At 44.4% G+C, this 23,957-nt stretch overlaps 2 protein-coding genes and 1 long non-coding RNA gene across 4 annotated transcripts in view; 1 reads left to right on the top strand and 2 right to left on the bottom strand.

Moving 5' to 3' along the window:
* CD81 (CD81 molecule) overlaps positions 1–4,854 on the bottom strand; it is a 76,329-nt gene extending 71,475 nt beyond the window's left edge. The window contains exon 1 of the mRNA XM_073347260.2: positions 4,614–4,854. Within this exon, the coding sequence (XP_073203361.1) occupies positions 4,614–4,679 (66 nt within the window). The 5' untranslated portion in view covers positions 4,680–4,854. The remainder of the gene's footprint in view (positions 1–4,613) is intronic.
* On the top strand, positions 4,817–23,819 carry LOC144930649 (uncharacterized). Of its 2 annotated transcripts, XR_013635915.1 has the most exons (5): positions 4,817–5,084; positions 5,370–5,472; positions 14,724–14,828; positions 18,014–18,067; positions 22,840–23,819. It is a non-coding gene; the product is annotated as an uncharacterized LOC144930649 (long non-coding RNA). The 2 variants fall into 2 exon arrangements; XR_013635916.1 differs by lacking the exon at positions 22,840–23,819 and having other exon boundaries at positions 4,817–5,088; positions 18,014–19,132.
* Positions 5,792–23,957, bottom strand: part of TSPAN32 (tetraspanin 32) — a 73,856-nt gene continuing 55,690 nt past the window's right edge. The window contains exon 8 of the mRNA XM_073347258.2: positions 5,792–6,687. Within this exon, the coding sequence (XP_073203359.1) occupies positions 6,571–6,687 (117 nt within the window). The 3' untranslated portion in view covers positions 5,792–6,570. The remainder of the gene's footprint in view (positions 6,688–23,957) is intronic.

Raw genomic sequence — 23,957 nt, 5'->3', positions numbered from 1 at the left:
CCTGGTCGGGGCTCTAGGAGTGTGTCTGTGTAGATTTGTTCCTGTGCTTCTTCAGAGAGTTTCTTGAGCAGATGGTGTAGTTTCTTTTGATAACCCTCAGTGGGATCAGAGGGTAATGGCCTGTAGAATGTGGTGTCAGAGAGTTGCCTAACAGCCTCTCATTCATATTCCAACCTATTCATGATGACGACAGCACCTCCTTTGTCAGCCTTTTTGATTATGATATCAGAGTTGTTTCTGAGGCTGCGGATGGCGTTGTTGCACGGCTGAGGTTATGGGGCAAGTGATGCTGCTTTTCCACAATTTCAGCCCGTGCACGTCGGTGGAAGCACCCTATGTAGAAGTCCAGTCTGTTGTTTCAACCTTCAGGAGGAGTCCACGCAGAATCCTTCTTTTTGTAGTGTTGGTAGGAACGTTTCTGTGGGTTAGTGAGCTGTTCAGCGGTGTTTTGGAAATATTCCCTGAATCGGAAACGTTGAAAGTAGGATTCTAGATCACCGCAGAACTGTATCATGTTCGTGGGGGTGGTGGGGCAGGAGAGGCCCCGAGATAGCCCAGCAGAAGAGTCTGTCCTAAGAGCATAGCTGGATAGATTAACAATATTGTTGGGTGAGTTAAGGCCATTGTTGTGGCCCCTTGTGGCATGTAGGAGTTTAGCCCACTTCCACCTTAATTGAACTGGCTCATTAGCACTGACCCCCCACTTGGGAAGGCAACTCCCATCTTTTCATATGCTGTGTATTTATACCTCCCTACTGTATGTTCCACTCCATGCATCTTATGAAGTGGGTTTTAGCCCACGAAAGCTTATGCCCAAATAAATTTGTAAGTCGCTAAGGTGCCACAAGGACTCCTCGTTGTTTTTGCAGATAGGAAAACAGTCATTTCCTACCAGGGAGACAGGGGTGGATGTGAACAGGCAGGCTTGCTCTGCAACTGCGTGTGTATAGTTCCCATATATCCTTCCTGCTAGATCCTAGTGTCGCCACAAAGAACCACTCGCCCCACTCAAAAAAAAAAAAAAAGAAGTCAGGAAACTAGGACAAAAAGGAAAGAAAGAGCTCCTGGATGAACTAGATAACTGGGAAGGAGCAAAGAGAAGGAAAGTGCAGTGACCCCGAAGTAAGGAGGTTAGATGGAGATGCTACCGTTTTCTAACATCTGCTTGTTATTTTGAGGGAGGAGTTGGTAACGAGAATGTGAGAAATATTGTGTGGCGCTCATTCTTTAAACATGAATTTAAACCAGGGATGAACCTGGCCCACTGTCCTCAGTTCTATGTTTTTCATAGGAAGATATCATCAGACTGGAGAAGGGGCAGTGCAGCAAGGGTGGTTGCAGTTGAACTTATTCTAAACTGGAATCAAGAACACCCCAAGGTGACCAGACAGGAGTACTGAATACGTGGGGGTGGATAGCAGAGGGCAGGCACACGGTCCAGCAGCTGGAGCAGCCACAAGTCTGGAGTTCCACTCCCAGATTGATGACCGACTCCCTGGATGCCCTTGGGTGTCACTTTACCTGTCTGTAAAATGGCACGAATACTTACATGGCCAAAGCTGGTGTTGTGAGGTTTAAGCAATCCATGCTTGTAAATGCTTGAGATCTCTTGAGGAAAGGCGCTAGAGAAGCTCACAGCATTGCAAAATGAGATCACGTCTACACTACAGGCGTCTGCTGGTGTCGTCGTCAGTCAGCGGCGTGATCCCTGACAGACATAGCTATGCCAGCAGAAGCCCCTACTACAGATGCAGTTACACCAGCAAAACTGTGCTTCTACCGGTATAGTGTTTTGTTCGGGTAGTGCGGGTGTGTGGAATAAGCTATACTGATAAAAGTAGAGCTTTTCCACTCTAGCTGCATGCACTTTAGGAGTGCTCTGGCAGTGTAGCTATACCAGCCAAGCACTCCTAGCGTAGACATGGCCTGAGTTAAAAGTGCTGCCGGCTCAGTGAGGTGAGGAGAATTAGAGCCCAGGAAAGAAAATAGGAAATTCCGAGGAACCGGAATCAGCTACTGGTTGAAGCTATTGGTATTTCCTGTTTATATCACCAGCAAATCAGTACACAACACATTCTTAGATAATCATCTGTCACTAGCTGGGGTGGGATGGGGGTTCATTCATGTAAACAGATTCTCTGCCGTCAGTGCATTCATGACCAAGGAGAAGTGAGTGTTGCAAAAATATTCCCTTCATCAGACTTCACCCTCACTGAACTCCTCCTTCACTGTCACCAGCACTGCTCTTTCTAGCAGTCAGCAGGGACCCGGGACCATGACCTAGAATTCCAAGGAAATGGATAGGAGTTCAAGGCCCTGAGCATGGGAGGCTTCCTGCTACCCCATCTAAAACCACCTCTCTGAAATGGTGCTACTCTGGTGTCTGATTAGTGTAAATACATGTTGTCAACTCAGTTTAAAAGTAGGGTGAAGACTGATACAGCCTTCAGGTGTTCTCAACTGCCAGCAAAATATTAACTGTAACCAAAGCAGGGCAGGGAAGTGGTGTTCAGCTACTACTCTGGTCTCTAAAAAAGCTGCAAGAATCACATATCATCCGAGACAGGCCTGGCCAACCCAACACCAAAGCATCACTGTCTGCCCCTAAAATGTCCAGCAAGATAACTAGCCACACCAGCTCCATCTCAGGGAGGAAAAGGCATGATAAATAAGCAGCCAAACAGAACAAAGGGCACTGCCTTTCACGCACAAACCCCCAGTCACCCTGGGGGGACTCATAACTGGGACAAACAGGCTGACCTTATTACACACACAGGGGAAAGCTAGCCTACAGAACCTACTGTTAAATTAACACAGCTATACAGCTGATTAACTATTCATGGCAGACAGCTGCTAGAAGACCTTCTTACTACATACAGGATTTGCTTCTTAAATAGTATGGAAGCTTTTTCTTTTTTCAGGGGTAGGGATAGCTCAGTGGTTTGAGCATTGGCCTGCTACACCTAGGGTTGTGAGTTCAATCCTTGAGGGGGCCATTTAGGGTTCTGGGGCAGAAATTGGGGATTGGTCCTGCTTTGAGCAGGGGGTTGGACTAGATGACCTCCTGAGGTCCCTTCCAACCCTGATATTCTATGAAGCAACAGTGCTCAAATTGTACAGTCAGGAAGTCCGAGCTCCACAGAATGTTACTTAAAAAAATCAAAACCAAATCTCCTCTAAAATCCAGAGCTGTAGAAACTAAGGCAAAGACTTTTCTGAGATTCAGGGTGTGGTCCTTGCAAAATTCTCCAAGCAGGGAGGGAGTATGAGACGATGGGAGGGGTGTGAAAAACCATGCACATCGCCTATCTTTTAAGCGTCCTCATTTGTCTTCTTTTAAGCTTCCTCATTTGTCTATGACATCTGTTAAGCAAGTATGTTTTAAGTCCCCCTTCCTCCCCATGTACATTCCTTCTCCAAGCAATCAGCTCATCTTTCTTAACCTAACAGCAACACCGAGTTTTCAATTCATATCCCAAGGCTGGGAAACCTAACATTTCCCCCCAAACTCCACCCAGATTCCCCACTTGTAAAACAGGAGAAGCAGGAGCACTAGACAAAATAATAAAGTGAATAATTTTTTTAAAAAAAAATCCAGTTTTACATGTCTCCTCATTTTTAACTATTTTTGTTTTTCGGCCATAGGTGCTGGAAGTAGGGGTGCTGCAGCAATCCTTTTCTTGAAGTGGGGTCTATCATATATAGGGTTTACAGTTTGATTCAGTGACTCTCAGCACTCCCACTATACAAATTGTTTCAGCACCCTTGTTTTCAGAGCCAACTTCGCTGCACATTTTTGAAAATTTGGCATCAAAACAAATTTCAAAGATAAAAACGTATGTTTACTGAAGAGTTATTTTTTTATTTTTAAGAAAGAAGGGGGGGGGGGGAAGAGAATACATCACACTCTAATTTCCAGCGTCTAACCACAGGATTTACATGTTTTAGTAATTCTCTAGTTCCCACCGGCTAGAACCCCAGAAAACACTTTCACCGCCTGCAGATGCCTTTACAGCTGACCACCTCAGCTATTATATAACTACGCACCAGCATTTGTACCCACGGGCGTACTCGCTCAACCCCGCAGACAGACAGACAGAGCTCCTCACTCCGCGCCTCCCAAGCATTTTTCAATTCGGTTTACAGGTGGTTTATCAACTTTGGCGAGCGTCTGTACATTTTAACCCGGGATCAACGCAATCCTTCAGAATTTAAAGAACCACGTCAGATTTATGGGGCTTTTTTTTTTTAATTAAAAAAAATTTAAAGACCTGGGGGGGGGGGTAAGAACAGCTCGCAGCCTGGGCTTGCGGATCAGCCCACTGCTCAGGCCCGTAAGCTCTTTCAATGCAACAACCATTTTACGCTGGGCTCAACCTCCCCCATCTTCCAAACCGAATGTCCTTCCCGTCCCTCACAGCTGTTCAGAGGAGGGGGCTTTGCTCCTCTCGTGCAGGGAGGAAGCCAAGTCTCCGCTCCCCGCTGCATTGTTTTGGGTCGGAATCCCTCTGCAGCCAGGGGGAGGAAAAGCGAACACAGCCGCCCCGCGTTGTGTGATACACACATCCGCGCCCGAGACCGGGGGGGAGAAATGGAAAAAAAGCGCAACTCACCCAAAAGACAAAATTAAAGACAAAAAGCAGGTATTTGATGCACTTGGTGCAGCCTTCCACGCCCATTGCTGCGGATTTCTGTGGGCAGAGCTGCCTGCGAGGGATGGCCTGTTAAATCAGCGCGTGTGAACAAGGAGCCGCAGCTATTGCGGAGGGTAGCCTCTATGTTTTCCTTTGGGATTTCCGCTGACTGGTGAGGTGCTAGGCGGCTTCTCTTCGTTATCTCCTCCCCCATTCAATTACAGACACCCACCCCCTGGCTCTGTCACTAAGCCACGATCCTCCCACTCAGCCGCAGCCGGTCATTTTTTTACAGAGGAGGCTACCGCCTCCTGGGGGCAGGCGGCCCCAACTTCCCACTGCCTTTTATACCATTTCTGAACGACCCCAGAAACAGGCATCAATCATACCGGGCACAGCTGTTCTCAACGTTCTCAAGCGACTGGGCCACTATTAACGGATGAGACTGATGTAAGTAAGTAGCTCTTACTTAAAAGTCTCTATGTCCAGATTCACAAACCACAAGTGACTACTGAAAAAAATATAAGGAGGACTTGTGGCACCTTAGAGACTAACCAGTTTATTTGAGCATGAGCTTTCGTGAGCTACAGCTCACTTCATCAGATGCAGAAAAGCTTATGCTCAGATGAATCGGTTAGTCTCTAAGGTGCCACAAGTACTCCTTTTCTTTTTGCGAATACAGACTAACACGGCTGTTACTCTGAAACCTGAAAAAAATATATTGCTCTTTTAAAGGCTCAAGTGTACATGGCCATGGAATTCAACAGCGGAGCAGCTACCATGCCTGGGGATTCTTCTGGGGGCCTACTGGAAGTTCGAGGGCTGCACCGAATTTTGGGTAAGAGGGTTGGATTTCAGCTTACATGCGGCAGTTTTAAATTTGGAAAAACCGATTTCCCCATCCCTCATCTAATCTGTATAATTTGTATTAGGCCCTGATGCTGAAAACACTTAATATTCATGCTAAACTATACTGTCTGGAATAATCCCATTGAAAGCAATGGGAGTAAAGTTAAGCACTTGCATGAACCTTTGCAGGATTCTGGGCCTTAATGCATCCAAGGAAGAGATCCAGTTCAGCTGTGTTTGAACTGCAAACACACTTGATCTGAATTACAATTATATTTGACCTTTCAGCACATGAAATTCAGAAAAAAAAAAAAGATAAAAACAGACAACATACATATTTTTAAATTTAATAAAATTTTGTCCGAAACCAAGTTCTGCTGACTTGCTCATCCCTAATAAAATGTATTTCTTGCTCTGGTGCTGATCCTACCGCTCTTACTCATGTTGAGGAGTACCGTACTCTGCAAACAGGTTTGTGAATTCCATTGGGGCTGTGTAGGGAGGATAGTAATTCTCAAAGTGAAGGTGACAGAATAATTATTTATTAAAGGGGCACCTACAGGTGCCAACCAAGATCAAGGTCCCAGTGTTCTAGGCACTTTACATACACATAGTAAGGGAGATCCAGATCCTCAAAAGTATTTGGACACGTACCTCCCACTGATTCCTAGGCGAGAGAGTCTTTGCTCCAAAGAGCTTACAGTTTATTTAGACAAGATGTAGAAAGGCAATATTATCCCTCTTTTCAGATGGGGAACTGAGGCACAGAGAGATCAAGTGACTATCCTCCTCTCACACACAGATTCTGTCGCAAAGTCAGGAATTGAACTCACACACCTCTGATCCTAGTCCAGTTCTTTAACTGCAACAACATTCTTCATCTGGTCTTCTGATACTGGCTTTATTGGAATTAAGTATTGCCTTATGAACATTTCAGACACTGTATTCTGGAACTGCAATGTAGAGCCTTCCACAGGTTTAGCCTGATATCGGTTTGGTTCACTGTGAATGCATCAAGAATGTCCATACTCTTATACAGGAGCTTTTTTCCAGCAGTTAGGCAGCAAGTGACAGAAGCTTCATTTTTCTATCTTTGCTGTACTTTTCTTTCCCCATCTTGTGCCTGTTCATCTTGTCTTGTCCTTTGGGAAATGGGATTGGACTCTAACAACAGTTCCAGCCCATCTCCGTTAACTTCTCTTCCCTAAAAAAAAGGACAGTTATCATACACCTACAGTTTCAAGGCCTTTGGATGCCCCTATACCTGCATCTCACAAAGTAGCATTATTTACACCATCCTAATACATCATGATGTAGCCCTATTTACCCCCACCTGCACCCCTGAGACCTTTGTGGATTCTACTTCCCCATGCACGTGGTTCACAGCCTTTGGATCTTAGTGTGGATTCTTGTCACCCACCTGTTCAGCTGATATGAGGCCTTTCATAGTATAGTTCATTCACCTTAGCATTGGATGAAAGACTATAGTGCTATTTACCCCAGACCATACTTTTAAGATCTTTGTGTGTATTTTCCCCCTCATCCAGCATGGGACTGAGGTGGCACTGTTTACACTGGTCCACAGCTTCCAGACCCAACTGACTCAACTATGGATTTCACAAATGAAATCTAACAAAGATGGTCAGTGGAATCAACTGTTGTCATGGACTAACAGTGATCGGTTGCTATGTGACTGCCAAAACCCAGCCAGGTTGGGGGACAAAACATAAAGGACAAACCCAGATAATTATAGAAGTGGGAGAAATTTATCTTGTGAGGACCTTCAGTTCCAATGACTTTTTCCCCTCCATTACACTGATGATGAGGCACTGGTATAATGGGGTGATGAATATTTTCTCTCTGCAGTATTATGAGAAAAACTATTCTCTCCCTGGCTTAGTAATAACCGAACATCCTATTGTGTGCTCTGGCTAATCAGAACCTGGCCTATTCTTAGAAGTGTGATTTAATGTATATCTATAAGCTAAAAGAAAAGGCGTACTTGTGGCACCTTAGAGACTAACAAATTTATTTGAGCATAAGCTTTTGTGAGCTACAGCTCACTTCATCGGATGCATTCAGTGGAAAATACTGTGGGGAGATTTATATACATAGAGAACATGAAACAATGGGTGTTACCGTACACACTGTAACGAGAGTGATCACTTAAGGTGAGCTATTACCAGCAGGAGAGCGGGGGGGGGGGGAGGAGGGAGAAAACTTTTGTAGTGATAATCAAGGTGGGCCATTTCCAGCAGTTGACAAGAACGTCTGAGGAACAGTGGGGAGCGGGGGGAGGGGGATAAACATGGGGAAATAGTTTTACTTTGTGTAATGACCCTTCCACTCCCAGTCTCTATTCAAACCTAAGTTAATTGTATCCAGTTTGCAAATTAATTCCAATTCAGCAGTCTCTCGTTGGAGTCTGTTTCTGAAGTTTTTTTGTTGAAGTATTGCCACTTTTAGGTCTGTAATCAAGTGACCAGAGAGATTGAAGTGTTCTCCAACTGGTTTTTGAATGTTATAATTCTTGATGTCTGATTTGTGTCCATTTATTCTTTTACGTAGAGACTGTCCAGTTTGACCAATGTACATGGCAGAGGGGCATTGCTGGCACATGATGGCATATATCACATTGGTAGATGTGCAGGTGAACGAGCCTCTGATATTGTGTCTGATGTGATTAAGCCCTATGATGGTGTCCCCTGAATACATATGCGGACAGAGTTGGCAACGGGCTTTGTTGCAAGGATAGGTTCCTGGGTTAGTGGTTCTGGTGCGTGGTTGCTGGTGAGTATTTGCTTCAGGTTGGGGGGCTGTCTGTAAGCAAGGACTGGCCTGTCTCCCAAGATCTATGAGAGTGATGGGTCATCCTTCAGGATAGGTTGTAGATCCTTGATGATGCGTTGGAGAGTTTTAGTTGGGGGCTGAACGTGATGGCTAGTGGCGTTCTGTTATTTTCTTTGTTGGGCCTGTCCTGTAGTAAGTGACTTCTGGGTACTCTTCTGGCTCTGTCAATCTGTTTCTTCACTTCAGCAGGTGGGTATTGTAGTTGTAAGAATGCTTGATAGAGATCTTGTAGGTGTTTGTCTCTGTCTGAGGGGTTGGAGCAAATGCGGTTTATCTATTCAGGGGACACCATCATTGGGCCTAATCACGAAAGCTTATGCTCAAATAAATTTGTTAGTCTCTACGGTGCCACAAGTACTCCTTTTCTTTTTGCGAATACAGACTAACATGGCTGCTACTCTGAAATCTATAAGCTAGTTTCTGATTAGGGGAAATAGTTAGTCCTAAAACTTAACTGATAAAATATAAACTTTCTTGTGGTTTGACATGAATTGCCTTTGGCAGAAAGCGAAAGGAGTTACTTTGGCACACATCAGATTCTTTCAACACTTTTTCATAGCTTATGTGATCAGTTGCAAACTTTAAGTTTCAGCCAATGTTGAGAACTGGCTTAAAACAAAGTTCTTAATAATAGAGTAATTTAACTTCATGTGAAGATTATTTCTTTTAATTAAGTTACTTTCTGGAATTATAGCTGTTGTCTTTCAGACAGTTTTGCTTCCACAGTAAAAAAACTGGACTTTGTAAGAGGTTCAATAGGTGGGGAAAAAGCTGTAATGGTCAGGGTTAAGAAAATTGGGGAGATGAAAGAACCACTTGTTGACCTGTGAAACACTGATTCTTGTAACATCAGTGCTGTCCAGATTTATCAGTGAACACCTTTGTGTAATGGCATGGATAATATCTAGCAATATTCATTTCTATGTGGGAAAATTGAACAGTTAATTTAGGCATAATGAACTGTAATATGATTTGCTTTATTATTAACACAGTGTGTAAACACTGAATAGAGTCTTTGTACTGATGCATTTTTGATACATTTGTGTTTTTAATGGGGTGACCCAAATGTTCTTTGTGCCCAGGGCCCCAATAAATCTTAATCTGCCTCTAGCCAGAATGTACAGAATAAAAGCCTGATACAGATGACAAAAATGGTTTCCCAGAATTACATTTAGTTTGTGATGTGTTGTATTAATGAGTTATGTCAAGGAACTTGCTGTACAGTACATGGCGGCTCCCACCTATGTGCAAGCATCTAATCCCATCAGATGTGATTTAAAGTCTCTTTTGCAGCTTTGTGGATTCACTGCAAAATACTTTGGAATTAATAAGTAAAATGAATGTATACAAATTTACTCTGGCAATTTGTGTCACATGCTATTATTCACCCTATGTACATAAAAATGGCCATACTGGGTCAAACCAAAGGTCCATCTAGCCCAGTATCCTGTCTTCTGACAATGGCCAATGCCAGGTGCTTCAGAGGGAATGAACAGAACAGGTAATGATCAAGTGATCCATCCCCTGTTGCCTATTCCCAGCTTCTGGCAAACAGAGACTAGGGACACCATCCCTGTCTATCCTGGCTAATAGCCATTGATGGACCTATCCTCCATGAATTGATCTAATTTTTTTTTTAATCCAGTTATAGTGTTAGCCTTCTCAGCATCCCCTGGCAATGAGTTCCCCAGGTAAACTGTGCATTATGTGAAGAAATACTTCCTTTTGTTTGTTTTAAACCTGCTGCGCATTAATATCATTTGGTGACCCCCAGTTCTTGTGTTATGAGAAGGAGTAAATAACACTTCCTTAATTACTTTCTCCACACCAGTCATGATTTTATAGACCTCTATCATATCTCCCCTTAGTCATCTCTTTTCCAAGCTGAAAAGTCGCAATCTTATTAAACTCTCCTCACATGGAAGCTGTTCCATACCCCTAATCATTTTAAAATTTGTTAGTCTCTAAGGTGCCACAAGTCCTTCTTTTCTTTTTGCAGATACAGACTAACACGGCTGCTACTCTGAAACCTAATAATTTTTGTTGCCCTTTTCTGAACCTTTTTTCAATTCCAATAATTCCTTCTGTAGGAAGATAAGGGACTGTCATTTCTGATTAGTTTGGTTCAAGAGTTCAGCTTGGGTTCTCTTTTCTGAAATAACAACTACTAAACTAAGTTCTTTGGAACAGGCAGATGTAGCAAGAATGTCAGAAACCTCTTTGAGACATATGTGTGCCACTAATTACAGTCCAAATTTACCGCTTCTTTCCTCAACATGCAGGCTATAGAACATGGGTAGGGAAACTATGGCCTGGGAGCTGCATCCAGCCCTCCAGACGTTTTAATCTGGCCCTTGAGCTCCCGCTGGGGAGCAGGGTCTGGGGCTTGCTTCGTTCCCGCTCCAGCCGAGGAGCAGGGTCGGAGGCTTGCCCTGCTCTGTGTGGCTCCTGGAAGCAGCGGCATGTCCTCGCTCTGGCTCCTACGTGTACGGGTAGCCATGGGACTCCACACGCTACCTCCACCCCAAGTGCCGCCCCTGCAGCTCCCATTGGCCAGAAACCACAGCCAATGGGAGCTGCAGGGGTGGCACCTGCGGATGGGGTAGTGCACAGAGCTGCCTGGCCGCGCCACTGCGTAGGAGCCATAGGGGGGGACGTGCCACTGCTTCTGGGAGCTGCTTGAGGTAAGCGCTGCCTGGAGCCTGCACCCCTGACTCCCTCCTGCACCCCAATCCCCTACCCCAGCCCTGATCCTCCTCCCACCCTCCGAACCCCTCGGTCCCTGCCCAGAGCACCCTCCTGCACCCCAAACCCCTCATCCCCAGCCCCATCCCAGAGCCTGCACTCCCAGCCAGAGCCCTCACCCCCTCCCACACCCCAACCCCCAATTTCATGAGCATTCGTGGCCCGCCATACAATTTCCATACCCCAATGTGGTCCCACAGCCAAAAAGCTTGCCCACCCCTGCTCTAGAACGTACATTTACAACTAAGGCACATTCTGGCAATACTGTACACAAAGGCTTTGTAACAGAGGCCCAGCTCCGCCACTGGCCTCTTCCCTGCAGAAACTGCGCATGCTTCACAAGGTGTGTGCTTAGTGACACTTTATTTCTATTTCCCTTCACCGATATCACCACCGTCCCCCATGCTCCCACCTATTTACAACCTTTGCCAAGCTTTAGGCCCTCTCAGCAGGACTTGAGGGGAACAGAGGGCTCCCTACTCTGAGGTCTCTCTATAGCGAGGCTCAGCGAGTCCTCGCCCTCTCTCCTTCTTGTATTTCCTTCCGGTGCCTCTTTTATCAGCGTTGGGCTGATGGGGCCAATTAAGCTTTCCCCCACACCCAGCCCACCAGCCTGATTAGATCATTACCCCCAAACAGTTTCCACTGGAGCACTAATCAGCCTCGAAGTAATCAGAGTGCAGGCTGCTCATTCTATGCCCCCTTCTTCAGTGTGAGGGAGACCCTGGCGCACATCTACCTCATGTGCATCAGGTCTCAGGACCTTTTCTGGCTCCTCCAGAACCTTCTCCTTAGGTTCTGGATGCACTTTTCCCCACACCTCCTAATTGACGCACACCCCATCCATGGCCCCACGAAGTTGCGAGACCTCCTCGTCAACCTCCTCCTGGCACTGTCCAAGGTGGCCGTCCATCATACCAGGAAAAGGAAGTTGGACGGGGAGGTGCTCTGCGACTGTGAGACCTATTTCCACTCCTTGCTTTGCTCACACATCCAGGCAGAGCTCCTCTGGGCAGGATCTGCTGGCTCCCTAGACATCTTCGAGGAGCAGCAGGTGCTGTCTGGGCTTCGTTGCTCAGTGTCCCCCTCTGGTTCTCTGCTTATGACTCTGTGACCCTCACTCCTGTCCCTGTTTTAGCATTTGTTGCCCCCTGAACCTGCTTGAGCGCTGGGTTCACTAGTTCCTCCCCTTAGGCTGAGGGAGGGGCCTCCGATGTGGGCGGGTGCAAGACCCTCCTGGGACTTCAATCATTCCCTGCACTCTGTCAGAAGCTTACATATAATACATACCCCTGCACTCATTCCTGCAGTATAAAAATACTATTTCCATTGAGGCTCAGAGTCTAAACATTTAAGATGTACAATTAATGGCAGTTGAAAGTGTGCTTCTGATGTTTTTTAAACACTGTAAGGAAGTGAAGCCTAAGACCTTTCAAATATTCCCCCCTCTGCCATTATTTTTGGGCCTCTATGCTAGAGTTCAAAAGCTAGTCTCACGTATGTGGGCCTTGGCATGAATGTGATGGCTCATTAGCGTCTGTTAAAACAAACACTGAGTTTAGCAGTCTTTGCACCCCACTTTTTACGTAGGGTTGCCAACAGTCCCGTATTATAAGGGATGTTTCTTATTTAAATAAAATATAGCCTGTCCCACACTAAATCAGCATAAGACACCTTTTATCCAATATTTTTCAACCAGGATAGTGCCATTGGTTGCAACTTGACTTGGTGCACAGGGTCACAATGCCACTCAAATTTGGCCCAGCGACCTCTCCATCATGCCTATACAGCCCCTGGACCTCTGAGTTTCTCCCGTATTTCTGATCAGTGTTGGCAACAGCTGGGTTAAAATTGCTAAAAGAGACTAATGATTTTGGATGCAATTTGAGATGCCTTAAGGGACCTGATTTTCAGGGCGTGTGTCCTTACCACTTTCTGAAAATCAGACCTCTTTAAGATGTCTTAAATTGGGTGCCCAAATCACTAGTCACTCTGAAAATCTTGATGATTTTTGGATGGTAACATAATTTTGCCTCCTAGTCAACACCAAAAATATCTGTGAAAATTATTGACTATTATAAATATGCAAGGACATAGATGGACAAGAGGGACAGGCCTTCCTCCCTTCCCCTCTCATGTATGTGTATATATATATATACACACACACATACATACACACACATGTGTATATCTGAGGAGTGGGTAAGAGAGAATGAAACTGGATGTGACCAGCTATTATCAAGCCCCTCAAAGATCAGGCTATAAACACAAAACATTGAAAACTTGCCTATGTAACGTGGTGATCTGCACCATCAGGTGGAAATTCTTTTCCATGGCTGGTATAGATTATAGGATTCTAATTCAATGCAATACATTATGATTATTCATTGTTTGTTCAGATGGTAGTCTCGTTGTTTACTCTCTCCTTCCTTCCCTCATTAATCTGCACAGAAAAAGCCTATTCTGGGTTGCAAAATTTCTGAATAAAATTTATGATGACTTTTTGGTTAAATTCCTAATCAACTAGCTTGACTGTCACATTTTCTTTGCTATGGGAAAGTTGAATGAAATAACCTGGATTTCCAATTTACCTTCAATCTTACAAAAAGCACAAACACAGAAAAGCTTTAAACAAGGCATCTTGGAATCACATCAGAAGAGTGTGTATTGGAATACTCAGAAATTCACATTGCAATAAATGGATCTAAATCCCACAGAAAGTCTAATGAACCTAGGCAGAGAATACTAAGATGTTGGAGTCTGGCCAGAGTAAGTAGGTTTGAGATTAATATCAAGGAGCAAACTGTACAGGATACACACTGGACATTAAAGGTAGACTGAGGGTGCCTTACTGTTTACTTGAAATATATTATTCAGACTCCAGGGGTTCCTGTGTGCCAGATAATCTTTGGTCACTGGCAAACAAAGGAGACAAAGCTGGAGCTTGAGTCAGGGGGAACCTATTTGCTTGTCTGAAGTTGTAGCGGTTTTCTTTAATAAATGCCTCTGCTTTAAAACAGACTGTGATTTCATAAATCATAACATCTAGGAAGCATCACAAATCCCACAATGGGCAGATACACAGGTTATTTCATTTGCAATAAGTGATTCAGTAAACAGGCAGAATTATAGGAAAGAGATCTTTATGAGCATGCATGGAAGTCAGTGTTACATGCAGAGAGGCCTGTGGTTCTCTGGTAGCAGCTTTGCCCCAGTTTACATTCCCAAATCCCTCCTGAAATCTGACGCTCTTTCTCCAGTTCCACTCATCACACCCACACCTAAAGAGCATGCCTGCTGCACCATCACAGCACACTCTTTCAGTAGGTCTGCACAGCCCTTGTGTCTGTTCAGAGGATCAGGAACCTATAGTCTGCCTCACCCCATCTGTGGCCGCCTCCTTTTGTGGGGAGTTGGCTGCTCCTGGGGTGCTGGCAGGGAGTAGACCCTGTTCCAATTATGCCTGGTCCCTGTGCAGAAAGGTAGACAGGTTGGGGGTGTGGGGGAGGAGAGAAGCCTTGAACCTTTCCTCCTGCACACACATGTAAGTGCCAGGCAAATTTGTTAGTACCTGTTACACTGAAGAGAAAGCCAAGAGAGCAAAACAGAACAAAAAACCTAACTGCCCTTTGCTTGATAACCTAGGAAATAACATTCCGTCAAAATTACATCCATCCTCACCCAAGCAACAGAGCCGGGGTGAATGAAGACATCAGTAACAACAACAAAGGGACCAGAGACTTAGCACAGGTAATGTTTTACATGCATGCATCAGCTGTCATGATTCAGTTGACACTTTCCCTTCAAGTGGAAAATCTCCTCACGTGTCTAATGGGAAGGAGTTTCCAGAGTTTGTTTTCTGTGAACCCTAGGGAGCAGCTGGTTCCTCCCTCAGCACAAGCTGAGCTTGGAAAACCCTTTTTGTTCCTCATCTGCACATTCAGCTCACTCCCCATTTGATCTTCAGCATTGTTTTTTGGAAGAAAAAAACCCATCGCTCTGCCTAATTTTTTCTGTTTCTAATAAACACAACAACGAGATGCCGTCTGTGCAATCTGTCTCTCTAGTTATATTTAAATATTTATATCCATGTCTCTATGGTGACCAGTCGAGTTATATAATGAATAGTGGGAGAGTGTTGGAGAAGAACAACCGGAGGAAGGTGGAGGAGGTTAGAGGCTTCTTTTTAAGGTATAATTACTGTCACAAACTGCGTCTGACAGTTTTGAAATGAATGGAGAACTGCTTTCAGTAAGCAGTGGCCATTGGGGAAAGCCGTGGTTTGCCATACTGGGAGAAATGAACCCCCAGAGGGTCAGACGAGTCTCTAAAACTACCTGAATTGCTTGAGTCTGGCAAAAAAAACAACAAATCAAGCTGGAAATCCCAGGAGCACAAGCTTTCTCGTGAGATCTCGGGCACTTCTAATTCCAGTTGCAATTGAAAGGAGAAAGGGGGTGGGGGAGAAACACTTACATCACTATTTCAGCAAAGGTTTGGATCCAATGTGGGTTTCTTAAATTATCCAAACTGGTTCACCCTTCTCTACTCAAAACACTAGTGTTCTCCAGATGGGAGGGAACCCAGTTGTATAATCAGTAGGCGTTAAGGGCTACAGGGGATGTCATCATTGCTGATGTCAGAACCGTAGAGAGGTTGTGGCTGAAAAAGGGATTAGTATGCCCACAAACAACTAGGGATAATTTAAGTGTTAAACGAGAACACTCCTGATATGCTTTGGAAGGAAGGAGGGGATTTCTCCTTATTGTAATATAAATAATCTAAATGAAGGTTAAAGTGAGAGTCAGCATGGAGGCAGGGAAATGTGCCAAGAGCACAGTCCATTATTCCTACTAGCTGACCTGAGGAGGCGTGTCATGATGTTATCCCATATGAGGATTTCTGGGAGACAAAGTGACTGAAAGCACCCCCTGTAGTCACTCCCTGCACGTTATTGTAATAATCTTTGTGCAAAATATGCCTCGTGAGGTATTATTTAAAAACTAACACCACACTGATCATCAATATTCTTGTTTAAAGCATGTACTAAACACATATTAAGAATTATGAACATAAGCTGAAATTATGACTACAATGTTTACCAGACAAGTCTGGGGAGGGAGTAAACCGGTTTCTCAAAGTCAAAGGACAAGCTGACTCCTCTAGCTAGGTGTCATCAAAGTCGATTGGCAATCACCTGTCAAGAGGCCATTCGCAGGAACAGGGCCAACGGCATTTTAGCTAACAACATGGAACCACTTTCACCAGGGGACTCCACATCCCCGTCCCCACAGCTGGAATGAACTTTATCTAGGGGGGAACCTTCAGGAAAATGTGTTCCAAAAGGTGACTGGACTATAACAGTGAGAGGCAAAACCACCCCAAACTATAGTGCTCTCTCTCGCTCTCTCTTTCACCTACGATGACAAAGGAACCAACCCTTTGACTTTGGGGAGGATCCTGACCTGAACATTTTCTGTTGCTGGGACCCTATGGTGAGGGTTTTATCTTGAACCAAGTCTAGCTTGTAAAGTGTCAGCTACTAGGAAGGTTTAATCTTTATTTTTCTTGTAAGCATTTCTGACTTTAATATGTTATACTTGTACTCACTTAAAACCGCTCTCCCTTTGTAGTTAGATAAACTTGTTTTATTTTTAATCTAAAGTAATCCAGTATTGTGTTTAAACCGAACTCTTTGGTAACTCCAGTCAAAATAGCAAACTGTTAAATATGGACCCTTTACAGGGGCAACACACCTTTTATATCTGAACTGCCCAGCGAAAGGCTGGACAGTGTAGAACACAGGTTTTGGGGAAATTCAGGACTGAGAGAGTGTTGGAATCACCCTGCAAGCAAAAAGAACAGGAGAGGACTTGTGGCATCTTAGAGACTAACACATTTATTTGAGTATAAGCTTTCATGAGCTACAGCTCACTTCCTGATCACTCTCATTACAATGTGTACGGTAACACCCATTGTTTCATGTTTTCTGTGTATATAAAATCCCCCTACTGTCTTTTCCACTGCATGCATCCGATGACGTGAGCTGTAGCTCACGAAAGCTTATGCTCAAATAAATTGGTCAGTCTCTAAGGTGCCACAGTCCTCCTTTTCTTTTTGCGGATACAGACTAACACGGCTGCTCCTCTGAAACCCTACAAGTAGCGACCAAGGCTGGTGGAAGCCAGAGTGTGACTGGTGTGTTGCTGACAGGCTGCTGGGTCAGAGTTGCTAGACCAGGGCTGCTCCTTTACCCAGACACTCAGGGTGTGAGCTGCATGCTGTCAGGCTATTTGCGTGCAGCCCAGGTTGGGAGCTACAACAGCAAAGCACTGTGAAGCCTCCTAGGTTGCGGGGCAGGCAGCAACACCACTGCTGACTGGTCTAGATTGCACCCTGGAATTTGACACACAGCAGATGTCAAGAATATAAGTTTATTCCTTGGCAAGCACAAGCAGTATGTTCAGCCTTGTCCAAGCAAAAGAAACAGTCCCCGTGCGAAGGAGTTTGCAGCTGATATAAAAGGCTACCGTGAAGTGCACTAGTGGTTCTAGAGGAAGACCGTATCTTAAAATCTCTTTCTTTTTTAACTATCTAGTATAATTTTTGGACCTAAGCTTTATAAACAGTAGACTTCCCAAACCAACTGTGATTTTCACTAATATGGTTCACCATCGACAACTGTTCAATAACTCTTGTGCAAATAAAGCCATCTGCCTTTTCAAAGTGGCTGTGAAGACACATCTGCTCCGAACACTCATACAAATATTTGAGCTCGGCTTGGTGATGCTTTTGCTCTCAATGAACATGACTGAAAATAAAAATCTCACTCGGACATCTGCCAATAAAGAGAATCACAAGCAAACAGTGAAACAAGAATATTCATTTTATTGGTAAGAATAATCATTAACACTTTTCCCTTTATATTTACCCAGGTCTCAAAGAGACAGCACCTTTTATACAAGAAAAGATATCTGACGTGTGGACAGGTCTGTGGTCAGTTTAAAACATTCCTTCAGGAGCATTCTACTCCAGAACTGTCACAGACTGATCAATGGTCTTATATGTCTACCTTATAAAGAGAAGTGCTCTTATGTTTAACCCTTTTGATGCTGGATATATCAAGCTCTCCCTAAGCACACATTTGTTTGGCAGTCTGGAGGATGTCAGCAGACTAAAGATTAGTGAGCTAAAGATAGCACAGAATTGGAACATAAGTCTGCCCTAAAGTTTTTTTTCCCAAAATCTGATCTTCATTGTGTAAAGCATTTCCTATCCCCATAAGTGATAAATGAGACCAAGCTATCCAAAGGTCTGTTCTCCTTGAGACCTTCCTAGGAGCTCAGTGCATTTGTAGTATGTCCCAAATTTTGTAGTTGGGAGAGGGAAGAAGACACTCTAAAGAGCATGCTGTCCTGGGGTACAGTCAATAATGTCTCCCCAGTAGGCCTGTTACCTACAACTAATTGTGGGTTTGGATAGCCAATTCTTAAAGCTATGTGTATTTTTCCAAAGTGGACTCTCTCTCTTCAAACTTCTTCATCACCCCACCATTTTTCCCAGCACTCTTCTCCACTGTTCTACCTGATGTAACAATCTGATCGGAAGATATGATATTTACTCCTAGTTGCTAATCCTTCCAGAGAAGGTTTTGTCTTTTAAACCCTTCCTTGTCCCAGAAGGGAAATAAATACAATTATTATTGATGGAGCTGGTAGCACTGACAGTTATTAAGGTTGCCCAACATTTCCCTTTACAAGACCATTTTCAGCTGCTTATAACTTTGCCAAACTTTACTTGTTAGGGCTGAAATTTCCTATTCCTGGTGTCTGCCTCAGGCTGACTTCTTCTGGAATATTTCAGCCAAAACAGTGCAGCTGTTTCCAAGAACAAGGCTGGGGAAAACTATGTTGTTTTACAATTTTAAAAATACTCTGGCAGCCTTTTCTTTGAAAAGCTCTAGCTCCCCCATACTTTGAAGCAGGGACTTCAACTTTGGCAGGGGTGGCTTATGTCATTCCACTGAAAATCTGCCCAAATATGGCCAAGTTATAAGCCTTTTAAAAATCACATTCACACATGTTCAGCAGAGACATTTTTAGAGACCCTGCTCTAGGAATTAATATAGAAGCGTAGAGTAGGAGGTTGTGGTGTGTAGAATCCTGCTTCATTCATTGCAGAAATTGGAAGGTGTATAGTGAATGAGACAGGAGATTGCAGAAAGAGAAAGGATAAGCTCATTGTTAAGACAGCTGAATTGGATTCTATCCCTGTCTTTGCCAGAGAGTTACTGTGTGATGCTGGGTCAGTTACCAAACCTTTCACAGGTGGTCACTACTTATGTTTTTCTCATTTTCTGGGTGCCTGATTTGAAACCCCGGAACCAGACGCGCAGCATCACTGAGAGCTCACAGCTGTCTCTAAAGTCAATGGAAGCTGTGCTTTGAACATCTAAAGTGCTATATAATGCAAAATACTCTGAAAAATCAGATCCTAAGCATCTCTGTTAGGCACCTTAATCTTGTTGTACCTCAGTTCCTTCTCTGAAAAACAGAGAAAATAATATCCTGTGACCTCACAGGGGTGTGTGAAAATAAACACATTAACATTTGCGATGCACTCATATATGCTGGTGATGAACACCATAGGACATTAATCGTTCTGTATTCAGAGCAGGGTTTGAATAACATGCAGCTAATAAGGCCTAAAGCCACACATTGAAAAATAAAGAGAAAACAAATGATTGACTAGCTACACTTTACCAGATGCACTGAAAGAGGCAGGGGTCTTGTGGAAAAAAATAGCATGTGATCATGTAATTAAAGACTGAATACACACAAGAGGACCAAATTAAGATTGCACAGGCAACCTTCATTCTGGCATTTCCTAACTTGGAGTGCTTGGCTTTGCAACCTTGATAATATTTTTATTTTTTAAACCCGTATTTGGTTTTGCATGGGTGAAATATAGCATAAAAGCCCAAACTCACAAAAAGGGGAAGTCCTTTCAGCTAGCAGTTTGAAGATTGATCCATTCCTAGTAGCTGATTTCCTCTGACCTACAGGCTCCAGGAAGCCTAACAGACCACAGCTGTTTCCGGGCCTTGCTGGTTAACCCTTGCCTTTCCATTACTGAGCTCCACAGCTTTGTGACCCAGTCATGTCCAGGAGCTGCAATCTGCCATACACCACATCCATCTAACTCACCTGCTTTCCCTTGTTCGTTGTCCTTTTCAGCCACAGAAAGCTCTAATCCCCATCTCCACATTGGGGCATGCTCTTTCTGGTGTTCCCAACAACACTGAGTTTGTTTCTGCAGCACTTGCAAATGGGTCAGAACTCCCCAGGCCTTGCTGACTGGCAAAAATGGGAGCTGTAATTCACAACTAGTGACTCGTAGCAACAAGGGTGGAGGCTCAAATGCAGATGGAGCTGATGAACGTTGATGACCGGTAGAGGTCAAAAGGTCTAAACTCTGTCCACACTATAGCTTGTACTGTCGTCACCATTAGAGCTGCACTGTTTGGTACCAGTAACTCTAGGTCCCATTTTTGCCAGTGCAGACATGGCCCTAGTGACAAGTGTGACAGATATTGCAACCCCATGCAGTATTTTTGGGGAGCACGGTATTAAACTTATGAACGGTTATGTGTGATTGCGTTCTACTCTCGGGGGGAGGGTTACCACAGCTCTTACAGGAATTAAAACAGAAGGGGGTGACTGCCCCTGACATTGTATTCCACCCTGGGGTGATTTGCATATACTGGTTCAGGCTGGGTTTTCCAGATACTTGGAAGCAATATATAAAATGCTGAGCTTGGCCTGACTAGTGGTCTTCATTTTGATTCAGCAAATGGACACGACTGTCCGTCCAAGGGGAAGCTCCAACTCTCGCTGAAGGGTTGGAAGGGATGGTGGTCTATCAGACTTCCCAGGTGGATCATGGGTGATTTCTGGTATGTTTAGTATGGGTCTAAATCTGTTTATTGTTTTTATATGTTTTCTCTGTAATGCTTTTGCCCTGTTAATCAAGGCGCTTGCTTTGAAAAAGCTGTGGGATAACGGGTGATGGCAGGCAATACGCTGGTCATAGCCAGGGCCGGCTCTATGTTTTTTGCCGCCCCAAGATTTGAGAGCACAACTGCCCAAGCAAAAAAAAGCCACCCCTGTAATTGTGCCACCCCAAGCATGTGCTTGCTTTGCTGGTGCCTAGAGCTGGTCCTGGTCATAGCCCTTGGAGAAAAAGCAATTCACAGCTGCTAGCCATTAGGCAGACTGGCTTGCTGCGAATATCACAGTGTAAGGCCGGGGGCTGTGCAGCATTATAATCCCCTGGTCAGAAGGGAGGGGGACAGGAGTTCCTGTCCAGAGACAGGTGACATGAGAATTCAGAGGGGGGAATACACATACTGTACCCCTGAAACTGTGAAGACAAATACTGGAGCACTGCCTTTGCTCTACTCTTTCTTATTCACAAAACAGAACAGATATATTTAACCGCACATCCTCTTAGGCTGATGGGAGCAGACTCGCAGCTCCTAAGATCTGATTTCATTTCTCTGCTTCTGTGCCTGGGGCTCCTGCATTTATATCTAAAATCAACCTTAAATAGGTTCTCTGATTTCATGTGCCTAAAATAAAAATGCCATTTTAATAATTAACAATGATTAAATTAATTGGTGCTTTGTATCTTGCTTTCTTTTATCACTCACTACCACTTCCTGGGTTCTCAAACTGACTCTGTCCCTTGGGATGCTAAACAAAGTCATTACAATCACAGCATCACTTTCTTTCATAATCCTGCCTTCCCGTTTTTCATCACCACTCATAAAAATAAAATTGATTCTGTTATGTGCACAGCACAGCCAGTTCATAGTGCAAAGCTTTTTAATAAATGATAATAATGGGCTGTCCTGTAGTGTCTTTCAGCCAAGGATATAAAAGCCTTTTCTAGTCATTAATCAATCAGGACTTCCCAGTTGCCAGCTTTGGGAGGTAGGCGTTATTTATCTCCATTGTACTAATGTGTAAACTGAGGCACACGGGTTGCATCACATGACTTGCCCAACCCTACTCAGCAAGTCAGTGGTAACCAGGACCAGGAATAGAGTCTCCAGTAGGTACAATTGAGGGACAAGGGGAGATTATAAACTACTCTGGGGGCCAAAACAGCCTCTGGCATAAGTTAGAACAGTCACTGGTTGCTGTAAGTTACAGTAGCCCATCATAGGCTTCCTATGGGCTGCAGTGTAGGCATGTCCGCGATGGTGCCATTCCAAGCCCCCCTGTGCTGCGGAGGAAACATAGTGCCATTTAGGGACTGAGGAGTATGTCCCTGGCCCCTTATAGTGCCTTTACAGTCTTTGTGTGTTGCCAGAATAGCATCCAGGGGCCAGGGTGGGGGAACAGAATGGGTGTCCAGGAGCCCTTAATCCCAGTCACCTGCTTGGACCACTAGCAGACATTGCCTTTTAAAAACACCTAGTCCAGCATTAACCCCAACGTGCTGAATGAAGAGCAGCAGCAAAGGGAGTTACTGTCATTCTTCTGTGTATAGAAGACTGTGACTACAAAGTAGGGGGTATTTAAAGCTGGATAAAAGCTGGGAACAGGGGAAATCACTTTATCAGCACTGGTAGGGCTGTGATGAAGACCCCCAAAGTGTATTTTTGATGTATTTAAGGGGTGCTGGGATGCTCTTTTTTTGGTTGTCCAGGCTGTTGGTGTGATGTGTATCTAAAATATTGTTCTTGTCATACTAGATTTTGGGCAAAACTCAGTGAGGACTCATGGCTGAATGTCACAACCTCAGAAAGGAGGGGAGAACTGGCCACCTCATTGCAAGAAAGTCTACACGATAAGTCTGCTTCTTGACTGGACGAATAACTGGCTGGACTCCAGATGCACTAGCTTGCTGTACAAAGGATGGATTCCAGGTTCCCACTTCTACCACCACAACAATGAAAAAGCTTAACATGCACTGTTCAGGAAGAACAAAAAAACCCAACCAGCCCTCTTTCCTGCCCCAACAAAGTCCAAAACACAGACAACTCCTCTTCCCCACCTTCCAGGCACAGGTGTCACAGCAGTTGCAGATGTGACCAATACTGGATACCTGCCTGTTTCCCCCGATGTAGATCTAGTGGGCAGTAAAAGACTTCTAACAAACATTGGATTTGAGCCCTTTTTTGCTTTTTTACGGTATATAAAGAAGGCCTGAAATGATTTCACCCTCAGCCTCTTACATTAGAAATACCAGACTGGTCCCCCCTGGGTAGGCAGGAGGACCTCTCAGGGCTCTCAGAGATGTTCATTATCTACTCTCCCACCTTAATGGACGGGGATTGGGGGCAGTGCTGAATCTAATAATGCCATCCTTACACGCAAGTGTTCATTAAATATGGGAGTTAAATAGATGTGAAAAAACAAGTAATGAACTAATCCCGCTCATTACACAAGTAGGCCAATCAAAAATCTCTTCCCCTTGCATTTGCTCAGCCTCTTGTGAGGTCAAAATTTCACTAGTTCTCCAGTCACCATAGAGTCTTGCAGCCAAAATTAAACAGACCCCCCCAGAAACCTTCCTTTCAGGCATTCTGTTAAATGTTGGTTATTTCTTTTACCCGAACACCATGTTCTTTATATATAGATTAGATGCTTACTTGTTCTTTCCTACCTTGCTTTATTCCTTGCAAACTATGTTCCTGATCTAACCCTAGTTGGTTACTGGTGAGGGGAGGCTGATGACTGCAGCAACAAGGAACAGAAGATGAGCAGGTTGGTAGGTTCCCCTTCTTCAAAGCTTGATTCAGTCATATCTGCCCTTCACTGCTAGGATATGCTTATATGCCAGAGCGACTGCCAGCTGTATGTAGAATAC

This window comes from Lepidochelys kempii, chromosome 6 (genome assembly GCF_965140285.1).
Source record: "Lepidochelys kempii isolate rLepKem1 chromosome 6, rLepKem1.hap1, whole genome shotgun sequence".
Lineage (NCBI taxonomy): Eukaryota > Metazoa > Chordata > Testudines > Cheloniidae > Lepidochelys > Lepidochelys kempii.
The sequence above is the reverse complement of the archived record's forward strand: the minus strand, read 5'-3'. Positions and strand labels throughout refer to the sequence as shown.